The following is a 13,413-nucleotide window of genomic DNA, read 5'->3' as shown; positions in this document are numbered from 1 at the left end:
TAATCAAAGAAATTGGACAAAATCTTCCATCCAGACAGAGCAATACTTATGTTGTTTGCAGAGTGTATGAGCGGTGCTTTGTACTTTGTAGACTTTCCAAGGAGCCTGCAATTCAGAAGATTTTTACTAGCAGTCTGAGTTTACCTAACTATCTAATAGATGTTTGAGTATTAAACAGATACGATTCACATACAAAGTTACTGGAATTCTGTTTCCGAAAGTTTAATACAGCCATAACTCTTCTAAAGATTTAAATTATCTTGTTAGTAAGAGCAGCAAACTGTGGCTAGGGAAATGGCAATTTTCTTCTTCTGTAAATTGCATCTAAATACTCAAAATCTGCCATATGGGATGCAACCTGTTAATCACAGCTGTTCCTGTGTTTTCATCCAAACTCAAAAGATTAGCATAGCATGTTCTAACATAATACCATTACCTTTTCTATGGAGACCTAATTTCATAGGATGTCATCTCTTTGTGGTTCTGCTTGGGACCCCTGAACAATGAAACAAAACTTATCTCCACGGATTGGCCTTGTGTGATGAAATAATAAGAAACATAGACATTTCAACTAATGAGACCAAAATGTGAGAGTCTGGAGAGTCCTAGTTTTCTAATATGTCACAAGTCTCTGAAATACCTCTTTTGCCAGGTGGATGAAAACATGAAGATGGCCCAGAAAAGAGATGCTGTCCGGCAGGGAATGTTTTACTTCAGAAAAGATATTTGCAAAGGTATCACAACAAGCATTCTGATTAACGCTGTTGTGGATGTTGAGTGCACCTCTTGCCTTCTAACTGCTTCTTCCTTTCCCTTTGTCACCTGTTAAGGTGGAAACGCTCTTGTGGATGGATGTGGCTCTGCACAGAACGGGACGGGCACCGACACGGAAGAGTACACCCTGATGAGCATTGATACAATTATCAATGGGAAGGTCATAGCCTCTTCTACCTGGAACACACAACCTTTCCCTTTACTCCACCCTCCCAGAGATCAGATTGAGTGTGTTTTATGCTGACTCTGTTCTCTTACACAGGAAGGAGTCTTTCCTGGTTTGATCCCAATTTTAAATTCCTATCTTGAAAGCATGGAGGTGGATGTGGACACAAGGTGCACCATCCTAAACTACCTGAAGCTAATAAAAAAGAGAGCGTCTGGTACGTTTGACACTTTTGGGTATTGATTTTCCTGGCACTTTTCTACTAGGACAGTAATTGGGCTTGTTCTCTAGTTCTCAGATGGGTAAAACTGGTGGCAGCTGTGCCTGTCTGGTTAAGTGTTTAATCATCGGAGCAAAGGACTGCAATGTGTACTCTGGCTTAAATCTGTTCCTGTGTAATTCTGACTATAAATATTTGGTAATCCATTTTAGAACTTAAATTCAGAGTAATTTATACAATTACAGCATAGGGGTAGTGTATCTCCAATCCAAGACTTCTGTTTTCAGCACCTCATACTGCTGCTTTTACCACTGTATTGTTCACTTCAGTATATGTGCAAACTACTACAATCCCCTTTGCCTGTCACTTGAGTGTTGTACGTGTATGTGAGGCTGGGTCTGATAGCCTGGTGTTACTGACGTGACTCCAAAGTATTCATAAGTTTAAAGTCTGGTATGGAAGAGCCAGGGACCTGGTCTTTAGCTCCCTGATAAGAAAGTCCTTCCTTAAGTAACAGAACTCCTTCGAGGAAGAGCAAACCAGGCTCTTCCCCTGTCTTCTTCATGTTGCAGTGGCTTTGAAGGTAGATGGTATAAAGACTTCTTATGCTCCGTCTTAATATGCAGCAGTATGGTGAGTGCAGGCTAAACTTTTCATTCAGAACTGGATGCATAGCACAATCTGCAGCAGCTTTATACCTTTCTATATGTAAATCCCTTGTATGTCTGCCTTGCTGTAAATTTAGCTAGACAGTTAATTTTAGTCTCATAAGTCAATCATCTTTCCCCTTCCACAGTGAAATATATTCATTGGTTTTAAATTAAAGTGTTGCATTTCTCTTTAATTCTTGAAAATTGCTGTAGGAGCTTCCAGGTAAAGACTTTTTTAAAGCTGAGGTGGAAATCAGAACTTTCTCTTACCTGGTAATTCAGTACTTTAGCAGTATTTCAGAATGGTAACAAGTTTTAATTAATTACAGCTTTCACTGTAAATTTTCTCTCCTAAGGCTGCATGTTTGTAGGAGGCTTCTGGCCCTCAGTGAGCATAGGCAGGGATTTGATGCTTGGCTTAACTAAGGGAGAGAAGAGAAACTGGCAGGAAGAAAATGTCTGAAGCACATGAGCCCTCAGAATAGCAATGCTTTTGAAATACTCCATTGTTTGTTGTTGGGGTTTTTTTCTTCAGAAGAATGCTGTTGGAAAAACAAGGGATACATAAGTCCTGTAGAGGTTTTTTCCAAGAGCTAATGACCTGAGCTCAGCCCTGTGAGGCAAGTGTTCCCCTTCCAAAGAACAACTTTGCTACCTGGTGAGAAGTCACAGGCATTGCGAAAGTCAGTTTCTGTGTTTACACAGACCGAAAAGGTGTGAGGGTGAGGTAGTAGAGTCTAAGCTTTGTATCTTAACTCTGATGAACCAAAATGATTCTTAAATGCTTCATAAGAACGAAAATTTGCATTCGGTATTGTGTTGCTGTGCCATTATGTTTCGTAATTGTAGCTTTGGATTATTCCAGTTTACTCTCAATCTTAAATCAAATGTTCCTGAACTGCAGTCTGTCTAGCATGAGACAAGTCCACAGAGAGTGGCCATTTTTCAGACTCCTCAAATGGTGAGCACCAATCACTCATGAGAGTGAACTGCTGCACCACAGCTGCTGTGGCTTTAACCTTGCCCCAGCGCAGTTCATCTGTGCTTCCACCACACCTTTTCTGGCAGCACAGCTGGCTGGTGTGTGACTGCCACCTCTCAGTGAGACCACAGATTTGCTGGGCCGGCAGCAGCTGCTGACCATCACCAGATTTTAATGCAAGCAATGTTAAGGTAGCAGCATGAAGTGATCCTTGTCCTGGCATGGTCTCCAGGTTCCTGGCTGTCTACAGTGTGGATGCTTTCTCAGGTGGAGGTTGTGCAATAATCGTGGTGCTTGGTGACTGCTCACAAGCATCATTTCCATGATCTATGCCTTACCCTTCTTGAAGCAGTTATGCTTTTGGCCCCCATAAAGTCATTCAATAAAAAATGCCAAAATTTCATTACATGCTCTGTGAAGAATATAATTCCTGTAGTTTTGTGTGTTTAAAGGCACTTGTTCCATCATATGCCTTTTAGTTCTTGCATTGTAGGACCATGTTTCTTGACTCATTTCTCATCAACATTCATGATCTTGCAAACTTCTACAGTATGTTGTTGCTTCCAGACTTGAAATTACCTTTGTGTTGTCTCTCCTCGCTTAGAAGTTGTCTCATACCTTTTGTCAGTCTATGGTGCCTTTTCCCATTATTTGTATATTCTTTGAGAGCTGCACGCCGTGTTCACATGAAGGTGCTGCAGATTTCCACCACCACAAAGGATGGGGAGTGACTGGACTGCCTGACCACAAGGTGTCTGTGTTGGTGTGAGCTGGACTGCGCTCTCACCTCCTTCTGTACTGACAGCCTGCAGCGGCTTTTAGTCTAAAAATGTGTGTCTTTTTATGCTCTGCTCCGCTCACATCCCAGCCCCACTGATTTTCTTGCAGGGCCCCTGCTTCTCGTTGCTTTGAGAAAGTTTTCATGTGAGCTTTTAATGCCATCAACAAATAATGCTTCCTGGGTGGTGCTTTTTCTGCTCACTTCTTATGTAGAAGTATATATTCTGGCCTCTCCTTTATTTAAAACATGACTTTTGTTTTTTAAGGGACATGTTTATTTCTAATAACCTTTTTTTATTCTGCTTTTCTTTCCTGTTGTTTTTGCAGTTTTTCTGATTTCTGTTCATGTACCTCTGTTCAAAACCACTGATGTCTTTAAATAGTGATGATGCTCTTTACTTCTTACTTGTGTGTTCCTCCTTGCTTTCCTTAATTTGATTCTTCCTGCTTTTTATAATATTCTTAAACCAAACATTTCTGTAGTGGAAGCCCTTGACTCTTCCCACTCTTAGAAGGAAGCTGAGGTTCCAGTAGCAATGAAAATTTTGCTATGCTCGTTGAGCATCCCATCAGCCTACCCAAATGTCAAGGTAGACAGAAGCAAGCTGGCACTTGAGTTGGATGGATCAGCTTCCAAATTATTTTAGACATATGTAATTGTTGTAGTGGTGCCTGTTGATTTGCCTCTGTTAAACGGCATGTTTAAGACCTCTTGCTATACAAGCTGTTGGTAACACCTGTTCTAGTAGCTGCTTGTCTCTGTGCTGTCTCATTACAACATCTCCAAGTTTGAAGATTGCACTAGACACATGGGTTTTAGACTACCAGCAATATGTCAGCTTAATTGTGCCTGCAGGTTAGCCATATTTTTTAGATATATATATATATGTATAGGAATGTGTTTCTCATGAAAGCAAGGACTATTCATTGATTGCATATATAATGTATGCAACTTTGGATGTCATCCTGCTAAATGAGATGTATAAAATGTGAAACTTGACTTCCCCTTGCCCACAGGAGAACTAATGACAGTTGCTCGATGGATGAGGGAATTTATCGCCCAGCATCCAGACTACAAGCAAGATAGCGTGATAACTGATGAAATGAATTACAGCCTTATTTGGAGATGCAACCAAATCGCACAAGGCCAGGCAGAGTGTCCTGAACTGTTGGGGGTAGGATTTAATAAGAAACAAAGTGGAAATAAAACTGGCTCTTTGTAATGAATGAATGTTTCTTAAATAACAGAAAGTTTAAGCCTTTTAGCCAAGCACTAGCAAAGATACTGTGAATCTGGTACAGTTTCATGGTGTGAAAACCAAAACAGGGATACTGCACTATAAAAATGGGCCAATTTGTCTAAATATTCGTTTAAGGCATCCTAAAATGGGCATATTCTTATTGTTAAGGTTTATACAATATACATGTAAATAGTAAAATATTTTTATGATTAACATCAATGTATTTTAATAACATTGTATCTAAAGTTATTGTGAATTAGCTTGTAACTTTTTTTATGCTTATTCTAGAAAGAAAAATCGTCCTGAACACCTTTGTAAATGTAATGGTACTTGTATATTATATGCATTCCAGTTACTGGATGTTTACTGTAATTTTTTTAACCTGGAATGTGCTAAGCAATCTACCTTATTGTGTAACAACAACAAAAATCTTACAGACCTACCTGAATCGCAGATACTTCTTGCTTCCATTTGGGTTTTGAAAGTATATAAGAACAGATAAATGCATGTGCATCCTATTTGGTAATATTTACAGCAGTTTCTCAGTTGCCACAAGACCCGCATCTACTCATAAGTTGTAAAACTCAAAGGAACAAATCTGTCTTTATTCAGATAACCCAAGTCTGCCTGTCTGCAGGTGCATCATTATTTTTTTCCCCTCTGAAGCAAATTTCTACACTATCGCAGTTCAGAAATTTGCCTGATAATTAAAAAAAAAAGCAGTGGAAGGGAAGAGGTGGTGGAAGAGAGGAGGGACTGAGAGCTGAGCAGGAAGATCTTTCCAAATGAACCAGAGAGCCCCGCTCTGGACTTCAGCACTCCTGAACTGCTCCGTCTCCCACATTGCTGCGGTTCCCACAGTCAGTGGCTGTGGCACAAAACCAAGGACCTGCCCATTCTTCCTAAAGGTTCAGTTTATCATTCATTATTATAAATATTTTTGTCAGCATGATTATTTCCTGTAAGGTACTTCATGTAGATAGCTGAGGTACCTACATAGCCATAGGTATGGACAACTTAATCCCCTCTAGAAAATAGTTATGAAGAAAACATGGAATGCACTAATCCTTTGAACTAGGAGCCAGTGCTGGGAGTGACTGTAAAGTATTTAAAATTTAGCCATTGCAATTGTAAATAAAGCAAACTTAAGGGACCTTCTTGATTTAGCTTAACCGACTACTAGAAGTGAATTGCGTTTTGGGTAGATAATGCAAAGCTTAATGCAAGCAAATATAAGTATCTAAGGTATAATGTTTTGGGTTTTTTTAAAAAAAAAAGAACTAATGGAGAAACTGCAATGAAGAGGTGCACTAAGCAGCAGCTTTTATGTACTGACATTAGACTTTGTTCTGTGTTCGCAGGTGTGCTTTAGAGAATAAAAAAATGCTTTCTTTTTCTGTGGTGGTGAATTTGTTTTAACTGAGATGTTATGCTAATTTAGTTTCTGTAACAAGGAAATAAAAAATAAAATTTGCAGTACTTTTTGGTCACTTGCATGACTTGAACCCACATTTTCAGATTTAAAAAGGAGGAGTTTATGTATGTGGGAAGTACAGCTCATCCAGACTCACTTTGTTCGCAGGGGAACTTTTCAGGAATAATGGCAAGTTGTCTGCCCCTCCTGCAACAGAGAAATCTGTGTCCTGGTACCATCTGTTTGCACAGCATCAGCTGCTGGGCTTTGAAGACCACTGAAAAAAAAGCTAAAATGCTTTCCTGCTCATATTGCATCAACATGTGTCCTTTTCCCCTTTAAATTGTTATTAAATCACCCTTCTGGCTTAGTAGGTGGCTACTGAACTGTGACAGGAAATCTTGTCATGCCTAAACACTGTGGCTGTAATCCCTCATGGGTTCTTGTACGTGTGTTTTCAGAAAGGACAGGGAAGATAAAACACCAAGCTGTCGCTTGTTTGTTGAGGTGTCCATGATTGTGGTATCTGAGCAGCTCACGTTCCCCAGATGTGAAGTGAAGGAATGTGCTCCAGCCTGTTCTGGGTGGTGTGGCAGGGTGAAGGCTCTCAGGGCAAACCAGAGGTGCTGCAGGGAGCAGCACGTTCTGCCACCAGTTTTGAATATGCCGTGGAGGTGGCTGTGTGGTATCTGAGGTGGAGAAGCAAGCCCTAAGCCAAACCTCAAGCTCTGGCTGATCTGCCGAAAGCATGAGAAGCTCCCTTGGGCTGTGGATTCAGGATTTTGGGTCCTGCAGTCATGAAGCACTCTCCTGGAAATAATGACATTTCCAACAGCCACCGGAGCAAAGGGAGGGAAAGAAACACTGAGCACCTGAGTTGAAATGTGGTTGATTGCTTGCCCAAAGATCTCAATAATATATCAGTCATGGCTTTCCCCATGATTGCTAATGTTTTGACCCGAATTCAACCCCAGTAATTTGCTTCAAGTTTTCCACTCAGTTTTCACCTAGGAGATCCTGTGGTGATATCCAGAGGTCTCAATGCTTTAAACAATACTCTGATGCCCAGTTTTCTCTTGAGAGTCAAACTTGTTGAGTACAAGTGTCTTTATTTCTGGATTACTTTAGCTATGCTTTTATCATGGCCTAAATCTTTAACATGTGGCTCTTTTTGTGTGCACACACAGCTCTGCACGCAGTTTGCCTTCCTGGGAGTGGAGCAGCAAGCTTTGTATGATACTTTGGTCCCACAGAAACCACCTGATCTCTGTGAAACAAGCACCATGCAGCTTGTAGAAGCTGAACTGAGGTTTCCTGAAAAATTACCTCATCTTTTATTTGTAGTCATTTTGTTTAATATTTTTAAGTGTGCTGATATGGTTTTGCAGTAAATTTGAGAGACCTCCTGCTACACAAGGTGCTGGTGGCAGGAGCTGAGGTTATTTCAGCAGCTCTCTGGATGGTGGGAGCTGGGTTTTAGCAGAAAAGGATTGCTGCAGTCCCTTCTCAAGAGCCAGGTCCTTCCCTAGAACTGCCTCCTAAGGATAATCCGCAACACATACACATGCGAAAATAAGCTATTCAGGATGTTCTCTGCTCCAGCAGAGGAGATTAGGGGAGAGAAATGCAATAGTTCCCTTTGCTGTGGTAGTATCAAAAGGTGGCTGTTAAGTGTGACACCGAACAGTTCAAGAACCGGTGATTTACAAGGGAATGGAAGCAAGAATGTGCAATTTTAGCATTATAGCAGAAACACTGTCTCTTGAGGTCTTAAAGACCTGATGCTTCATTGGAATTTTTCTGAAGCCACTCTGGGGAGAAACAGAAACAGCGTTTGTAAACGGTGAGCTTTGCAAGGAGTGCACTCGTACCCTGAGGGAGGAGGGGACAGTGCAGCTCCTGGGGTGGACAGGTGGCAGAATATCATTTTTTGTGATTCTCGCCATGTGAGTTAAGCCCAACCTGCCCACACAGCATTGTCAGTCTTCATTGTGCCTCTCAACTGAAGGACACCAGAGCACGTGCAATCAAGAGTATTTTACAGGAATGGGATCTAGTGTAAACTGAAGGAGAGTTGAACTGCAACCTTTCTTATGTGTGACTGAATCACTAATGCCGAAAGGAGTCAAGGGCCCCATTTCAAATAATTGCCAAAAAAAAAAAGGACAATGAGAAGGGATTAATAAACCAGGTTTGACTCCTCTCTTTCTCTGTGTGGTGGGTTGACACCAGCCAGCAGCTGAGCACCCACAGCACCCACTCGCTCCCTCACAGTGGGAGAGGGGAGAGTAGGTAGAGCAAAAGCAAGAAAATTTGTGTGTTGGGGCAAAGACATTTTAATAAGGGAAGGAAAGAGGAAAAGAACAGGAAAAGCAAAGGCAACCACTCAGCTCCCACCAACCCCATCTCTGAGCTACAGCTGTGCTGGAAGACAAAACCCTCACTTTCTATTTTATAGAGGAACACGAAGCTATTATGGTGTGGAGTGTCCCTTTGGCCAACTGGGGTCAGCTGCCTGGCTGTGTCCCTTCCTGACCCCCTGCCCACCCCCAGCGAACTCGCTGGGAGGCAGAACAGGACCCAGCGATGCCTCGGCGCTGTGCAAACACCGCGGCTGTGCCCCCAGCCCGCGGGCGGCACCGCTCCCTGCTCTGTCCCGCAGCCCACACAGCCTCACTGTGAGAACATGGGATATTGGGTTCTCCTCTCTGCTACGTGTGCTTAATGTTTTCTCTATCAGGATTCACTGAGCTGCAAATTAAGAACTGAATGGCAGTGTCCTCGGCATACAGAAGGTGAAGCGCTGGCAGGTGTTGGCAGCCCCCTATGTATTCCCCCAGGATGGCCACCTCCTGCAGTCACAAATGGAAGTGTTGGTGCATGATGGCTCCTCATCGTTGACTTTCCAGAATTTGTGATTTGGCTGGAAAAAATGCTAGTTTATAAAATATTTATGCAGCAACAACTGTTCTTACTCTGGAGAAAGTCCAAATTCCTATTAAATGCAATCAGATCAAAAGAAAGGAGGTTTTTTATGGGGATGATGGTACAGATTTTGATGAAGGCATTTTAAAGAGTGCCTGGTTACCCCTGACTTCAGCCAGTCCATGTGGAAGGGAGGAGTTGCTTTGTGTATGTTGCTCTGGCGTGTTATTGTTCAGAAGAGGAGGCTGGGGTAGTGGGGAAGAAAGTGTAAAGGAGTGAAGCCTATGACCAGCAAGTCTCTGAAATGTCCCACTTTCTCCCCACTCTTTGATTTGCACTGGGAAAGCAGCTGTTCCAAGGTGACCTCAAACTCTCCAACAATTTTCAGTTAGGTTTATTCTTTCCCTTAAACCATTTGCTAGGTTGGACTATACCCCTTCCCATCCATTCCCATCCGTGCACGCACATGCAGTGCTGGACTTCTAATCCCTGCCAGCTTACCACATGGGCATTCAGGGGCCAAGAACTTAAAGTATTTTTCTTGGCCGTGTAAGGGACCGGGACTCCTTGCCCAGAGACCATCACGCAGCTGCTTAATGAAAAACAGGAAAGCCTTCCAGAAAAAAAAACAAAAACCAAAACCACAAACCACAACCACCTTACCAGCAAGGGGAGGCAAGGCTCAGCATCACCAACATGTCATACCCTCCACCCCACCCTGCAGCGTTCCTGTGCATTACTCATCCCTCTGGCATCAGCTAAAGCGCATCTGATTTTAAACAGCAACAGGACAGAGGGTGGCCAGGGATGTCACGGGAGGGAGGCCCAGCCAGCAGCCAGCTCTCTCCAGAGCCCCTGATCCTGGTGAGTGGCAGATGTGGCTGCATTGTGCTTTGTGTCTCAGATACAACCCAGGCTACCGAGCACAAACTGCTTCTGCTTGTAATTCCTCACCTCGGCAGGGTGAGCTAGAGCAGTGCAATATAAAGTCCGATGTGATCCCTGCGCTACGACAGCGTTAACATTGCCAGCAAAGCAAAACAAGCCCGGCAGGGAGAGTGGAAAACCAGCCAGGGTCGTTGCTGGGTGAGCTCATGGCGCTGGGGCGGTGAGGTCGGGAAAAGCTCATTGCTAAGCCCAGGCCCAGCCCTAGGTGGCCCCCTAAGGCCACAGGCAAGGCAGAGCCGGAGAGAGAAAATAACTGTTCACTGAGGAGTAAAGAGAAAAAAGGAGCCAGAGCCACAAGGGTATTTCAGGTCAAAATCCTCCGCGGATTTTGACTCATGAGCTTCGCCCCAGCCCATGCACCCAGTGCAAACCCCTCCATGTGCTGGTGTCCCGGCACAGCTCCAGGAGCTCACTAGAACAGCTGCGCTGACTTTGCAGCCCTCGCCTGATGCTTTCCACCCGGCAAAGGGCAGAGGGAGCTGAGGCCGGTGCGGGGGCTGCCCGGGGACACCCGGCCGGGACCCCTCCTGGCAGACCTGCTGTGTAGATGTTGTACGAGCAGGGCAGGCCCGGTGCGTGTTTCAAAAGGTTATGCTGGAGCGCAGGCTGGAAAATAGGTCAGCTTGTCCCTTTCAAGCATTCAGTTCAGCTGCACAACTGCACTGCTGAGAGCAAAATTGCCACTGTCTGAATTAAAATGTGTAACATCCAAGTGCTTCTGGACATGACATACCCTGGATGGCAATGTGAGATGAACAAGAGGGCTCTCCTTTCAAATGCAGCTAGGTCTTGCTCTTAAAATACTCACCTCTAGACAACAAACTTCACACACTGTTGTAAAAAAAACTGTCTGAGCCTCCTCAGTGAATGGTACAAAACAGTATATTCCAGACTTTAGTCTTTTCCTCTTTCCTTACAGCACAGACTGACTATCACAAGTCCCACCGCTTCTGCTGGGTGAAGGATGAGGCCATTTCCAGAGGCACGTGTGAAAAGCAGCGCTCTGGAAAGGGGCATCCACCTGTTCCTGGAAACTCATTCTGACTGTCCGCATCCCAGTCATCCCAGCACACGTGGTGTCGCCAGCATCTGCCCGTTCCCTCTCCGGTCACAAGGGTTTGAGGATGTGGGGTGGCTGGGGGAGGAGAGGGCAGCCCTGCAGCCACCTCAGTCCCTCTGGCTGCCACTCCAGCTTCCAGCAATGTGGCGTATTTGGCATTGCAGTGAGCCAATAAAATGTGATACTTGCCCTGAATCCTAACACAGTGCTAGGACAAGACGTTGTTTCTCATTTTACCTTGGAAAAGCAAAATCCCTGCAACAGAAAGGAATCTTGGAAGATTCAAACTGTGCAACAAGAGTATCCAGGGATAAACTCTGCGGGCTGCTGTGTTTCTCACTGGCTGCCTCCTGTGCCCATGCGTTCTTACAAAGCTTTGTGATGGTTTTCAAGATATACCAGAGCAAGCTGTTCTCTGGTGGAGAGGAACGCTTCCTCCAGGACCAGGCTGTCCAGAGGAAGGGACTGTCTGCCAGGATCAGGACGTCAGCACAGCTGTCTTCTGCTTCCAGCTCTGCTGCCATCCGGAAAGGGAGGGTTTATCTCCTCTTGTCCTAATGCAGCCAGCTGAGTTTTGTAGTGTGAAAACTCTGTTGCCAAACACATTTGCTATTGCAACAACACACTAGAGCACCGCACAGTAAGATCCATCCATTTCAACAGGCAGCGGTCTAGATGCTGGTCTAGAAGAGCCCATGGGACGATGTGGTGTAGTGAGTTTGATGCTTTAATCACAAATAAAGTGAAAAGTATGTGATCAATTTTGTCATCAAACCACTTCAGCTACATTTCCCTGGCTGTGCCGAATTGGACAGAGATGACATAGTGATAGCCTCACATACCCATTTCTTATCTTTTATCATAAACAAATATGGAACAGGTATACATTTTGTCTGTACTAGCTACTTCCTTACAAACAATTTTTACTGATGGAGCCCATGGGCAGTAAGGACACAATAATCAGTCAGATTTTGTTTATCTAACACCTGCTGTGAGAGGACACCTGTAGGCTGTGCCCTGGGGTACCACAGGCTGCCTGTGCCTCCCAGGGGACATTACAGATAGAGCCAAAATCACTAAATACTAGTGCTGTGCCTTCATGGCATCCCTCCAGCTGGAGATCAGCTGCTATGACAGGCCCTGCAACAGAAGCAGGTGATTTAGCAGCCACTTTCAAAAGCTGTTTCAGCAGGGTGGGAAACACAGAGGTAACAGGAAGCTCCTGATTTTGTGACTTGCTCAATGATTTCTGTCTGGATAGGAATGAGGAAAAAAACCTGAATTCCCATGTACCGAACAAATTGCAGCCACTATGTCCTAGCGCTCCCATGAGCTCTGCCTTCTTCAAGAAGCAAAGCTGAGCCTAATCAAAAGGAACTGTGATGATGGCTTTCAGGGAAAGTTTCATCATTGCTTTCCTCTTTGGCAACCTCATCATCTCCTCGAGGATCTTCTCCTCCATCTCAGTCTCTCTCTCTCCAAGTAGGACATCTCCATGGTTGAGTCTCCTGTCCAAATGCTTCTTTTGCTCCAGCATCAGCCCTGCCTGCTGATTTTACCCTGCCTCAGAGGAGGGCAGCTGCCTGCCCCTCTGCAGCTGCCTGTCCACAGCCCCACGCCCTAGGGATGCACAGTGGGAGGCTGTGCCTGCTTCCCACCACCCAGCTGCTGGAAGAGACAGAAACACCTGTGCAGCCAGGCACAGGCATGAGTCACCTCTTAAAATGCCTCATTACTTGTCCTTACAAAGGAAGATACCGCAAGACTTAGGCAGCCTGGGCATGGGGAGAGAATACCCAGGCCACAAGCCAAAAAAAAAGAAGAAAGAAGCAAAAGAGGAAGATTCTGAAGAGCTCCAGTTTGGCCAAGCTCTGCTTATCTGGCAGCTGATCTCAAAGAAACAAGCCGATATTCAGTGTGGGCAGAAGAAGATGGGTCTGGCACAAAGAGGAAGCTGTAAATTGTCTGCAAGAAGACAGGCAAATGAAATTCTTCTCTAATCCAGAGAGAGGAGAACAGACAGCAGAAATGGAGACCTGCAGGCTGTGTAAGAGAGGTTGGAAGATGAGGACAATCCACCAAAGGCGACCTGGTAAAGCAAGGAGATAGTCAGGAGCGAACCAACAAGAGAAAGCCATGAAGATTAGATAGTGGGGAGAGTTCAGCAGTGTCTGTGAAGCTTAATGGTCCAAAGGAGATAAGGCTGGTGTAGTATTTGTAATGGAAGGCCTTTTTGTTTGCAAAATTTTGCCT

General features: G+C 44.4%; 1 protein-coding gene across 5 annotated transcripts in view; it reads left to right on the top strand.

Annotated features, from left to right (window-relative positions):
* The window catches only part of GCLC (glutamate-cysteine ligase catalytic subunit), a 34,544-nt gene extending 28,246 nt beyond the window's left edge, over positions 1-6,298 (top strand). For all 5 annotated transcript variants that reach the window (XM_080340993.1, XM_080340990.1, XM_080340989.1 and 2 more), the window contains 4 exons: positions 653-734; positions 831-934; positions 1,037-1,157; positions 4,590-6,298. In XM_080340993.1, coding sequence (XP_080197119.1) covers positions 653-734; positions 831-934; positions 1,037-1,157; positions 4,590-4,795 — 513 coding nt within the window. In that variant the 3' untranslated portion in view covers positions 4,796-6,298. The remainder of the gene's footprint in view (positions 1-652; positions 735-830; positions 935-1,036; positions 1,158-4,589) is intronic.
* Positions 6,299-13,413: the final 7,115 nt, after the last annotated feature.

The sequence above is a fragment of the Nesoenas mayeri genome, assembly GCF_963082525.1.
Source record: "Nesoenas mayeri genome assembly, chromosome: 3".
Taxonomy (NCBI): domain Eukaryota; kingdom Metazoa; phylum Chordata; class Aves; order Columbiformes; family Columbidae; genus Nesoenas; species Nesoenas mayeri.
The sequence above is the reverse complement of the archived record's forward strand: the minus strand, read 5'-3'. Positions and strand labels throughout refer to the sequence as shown.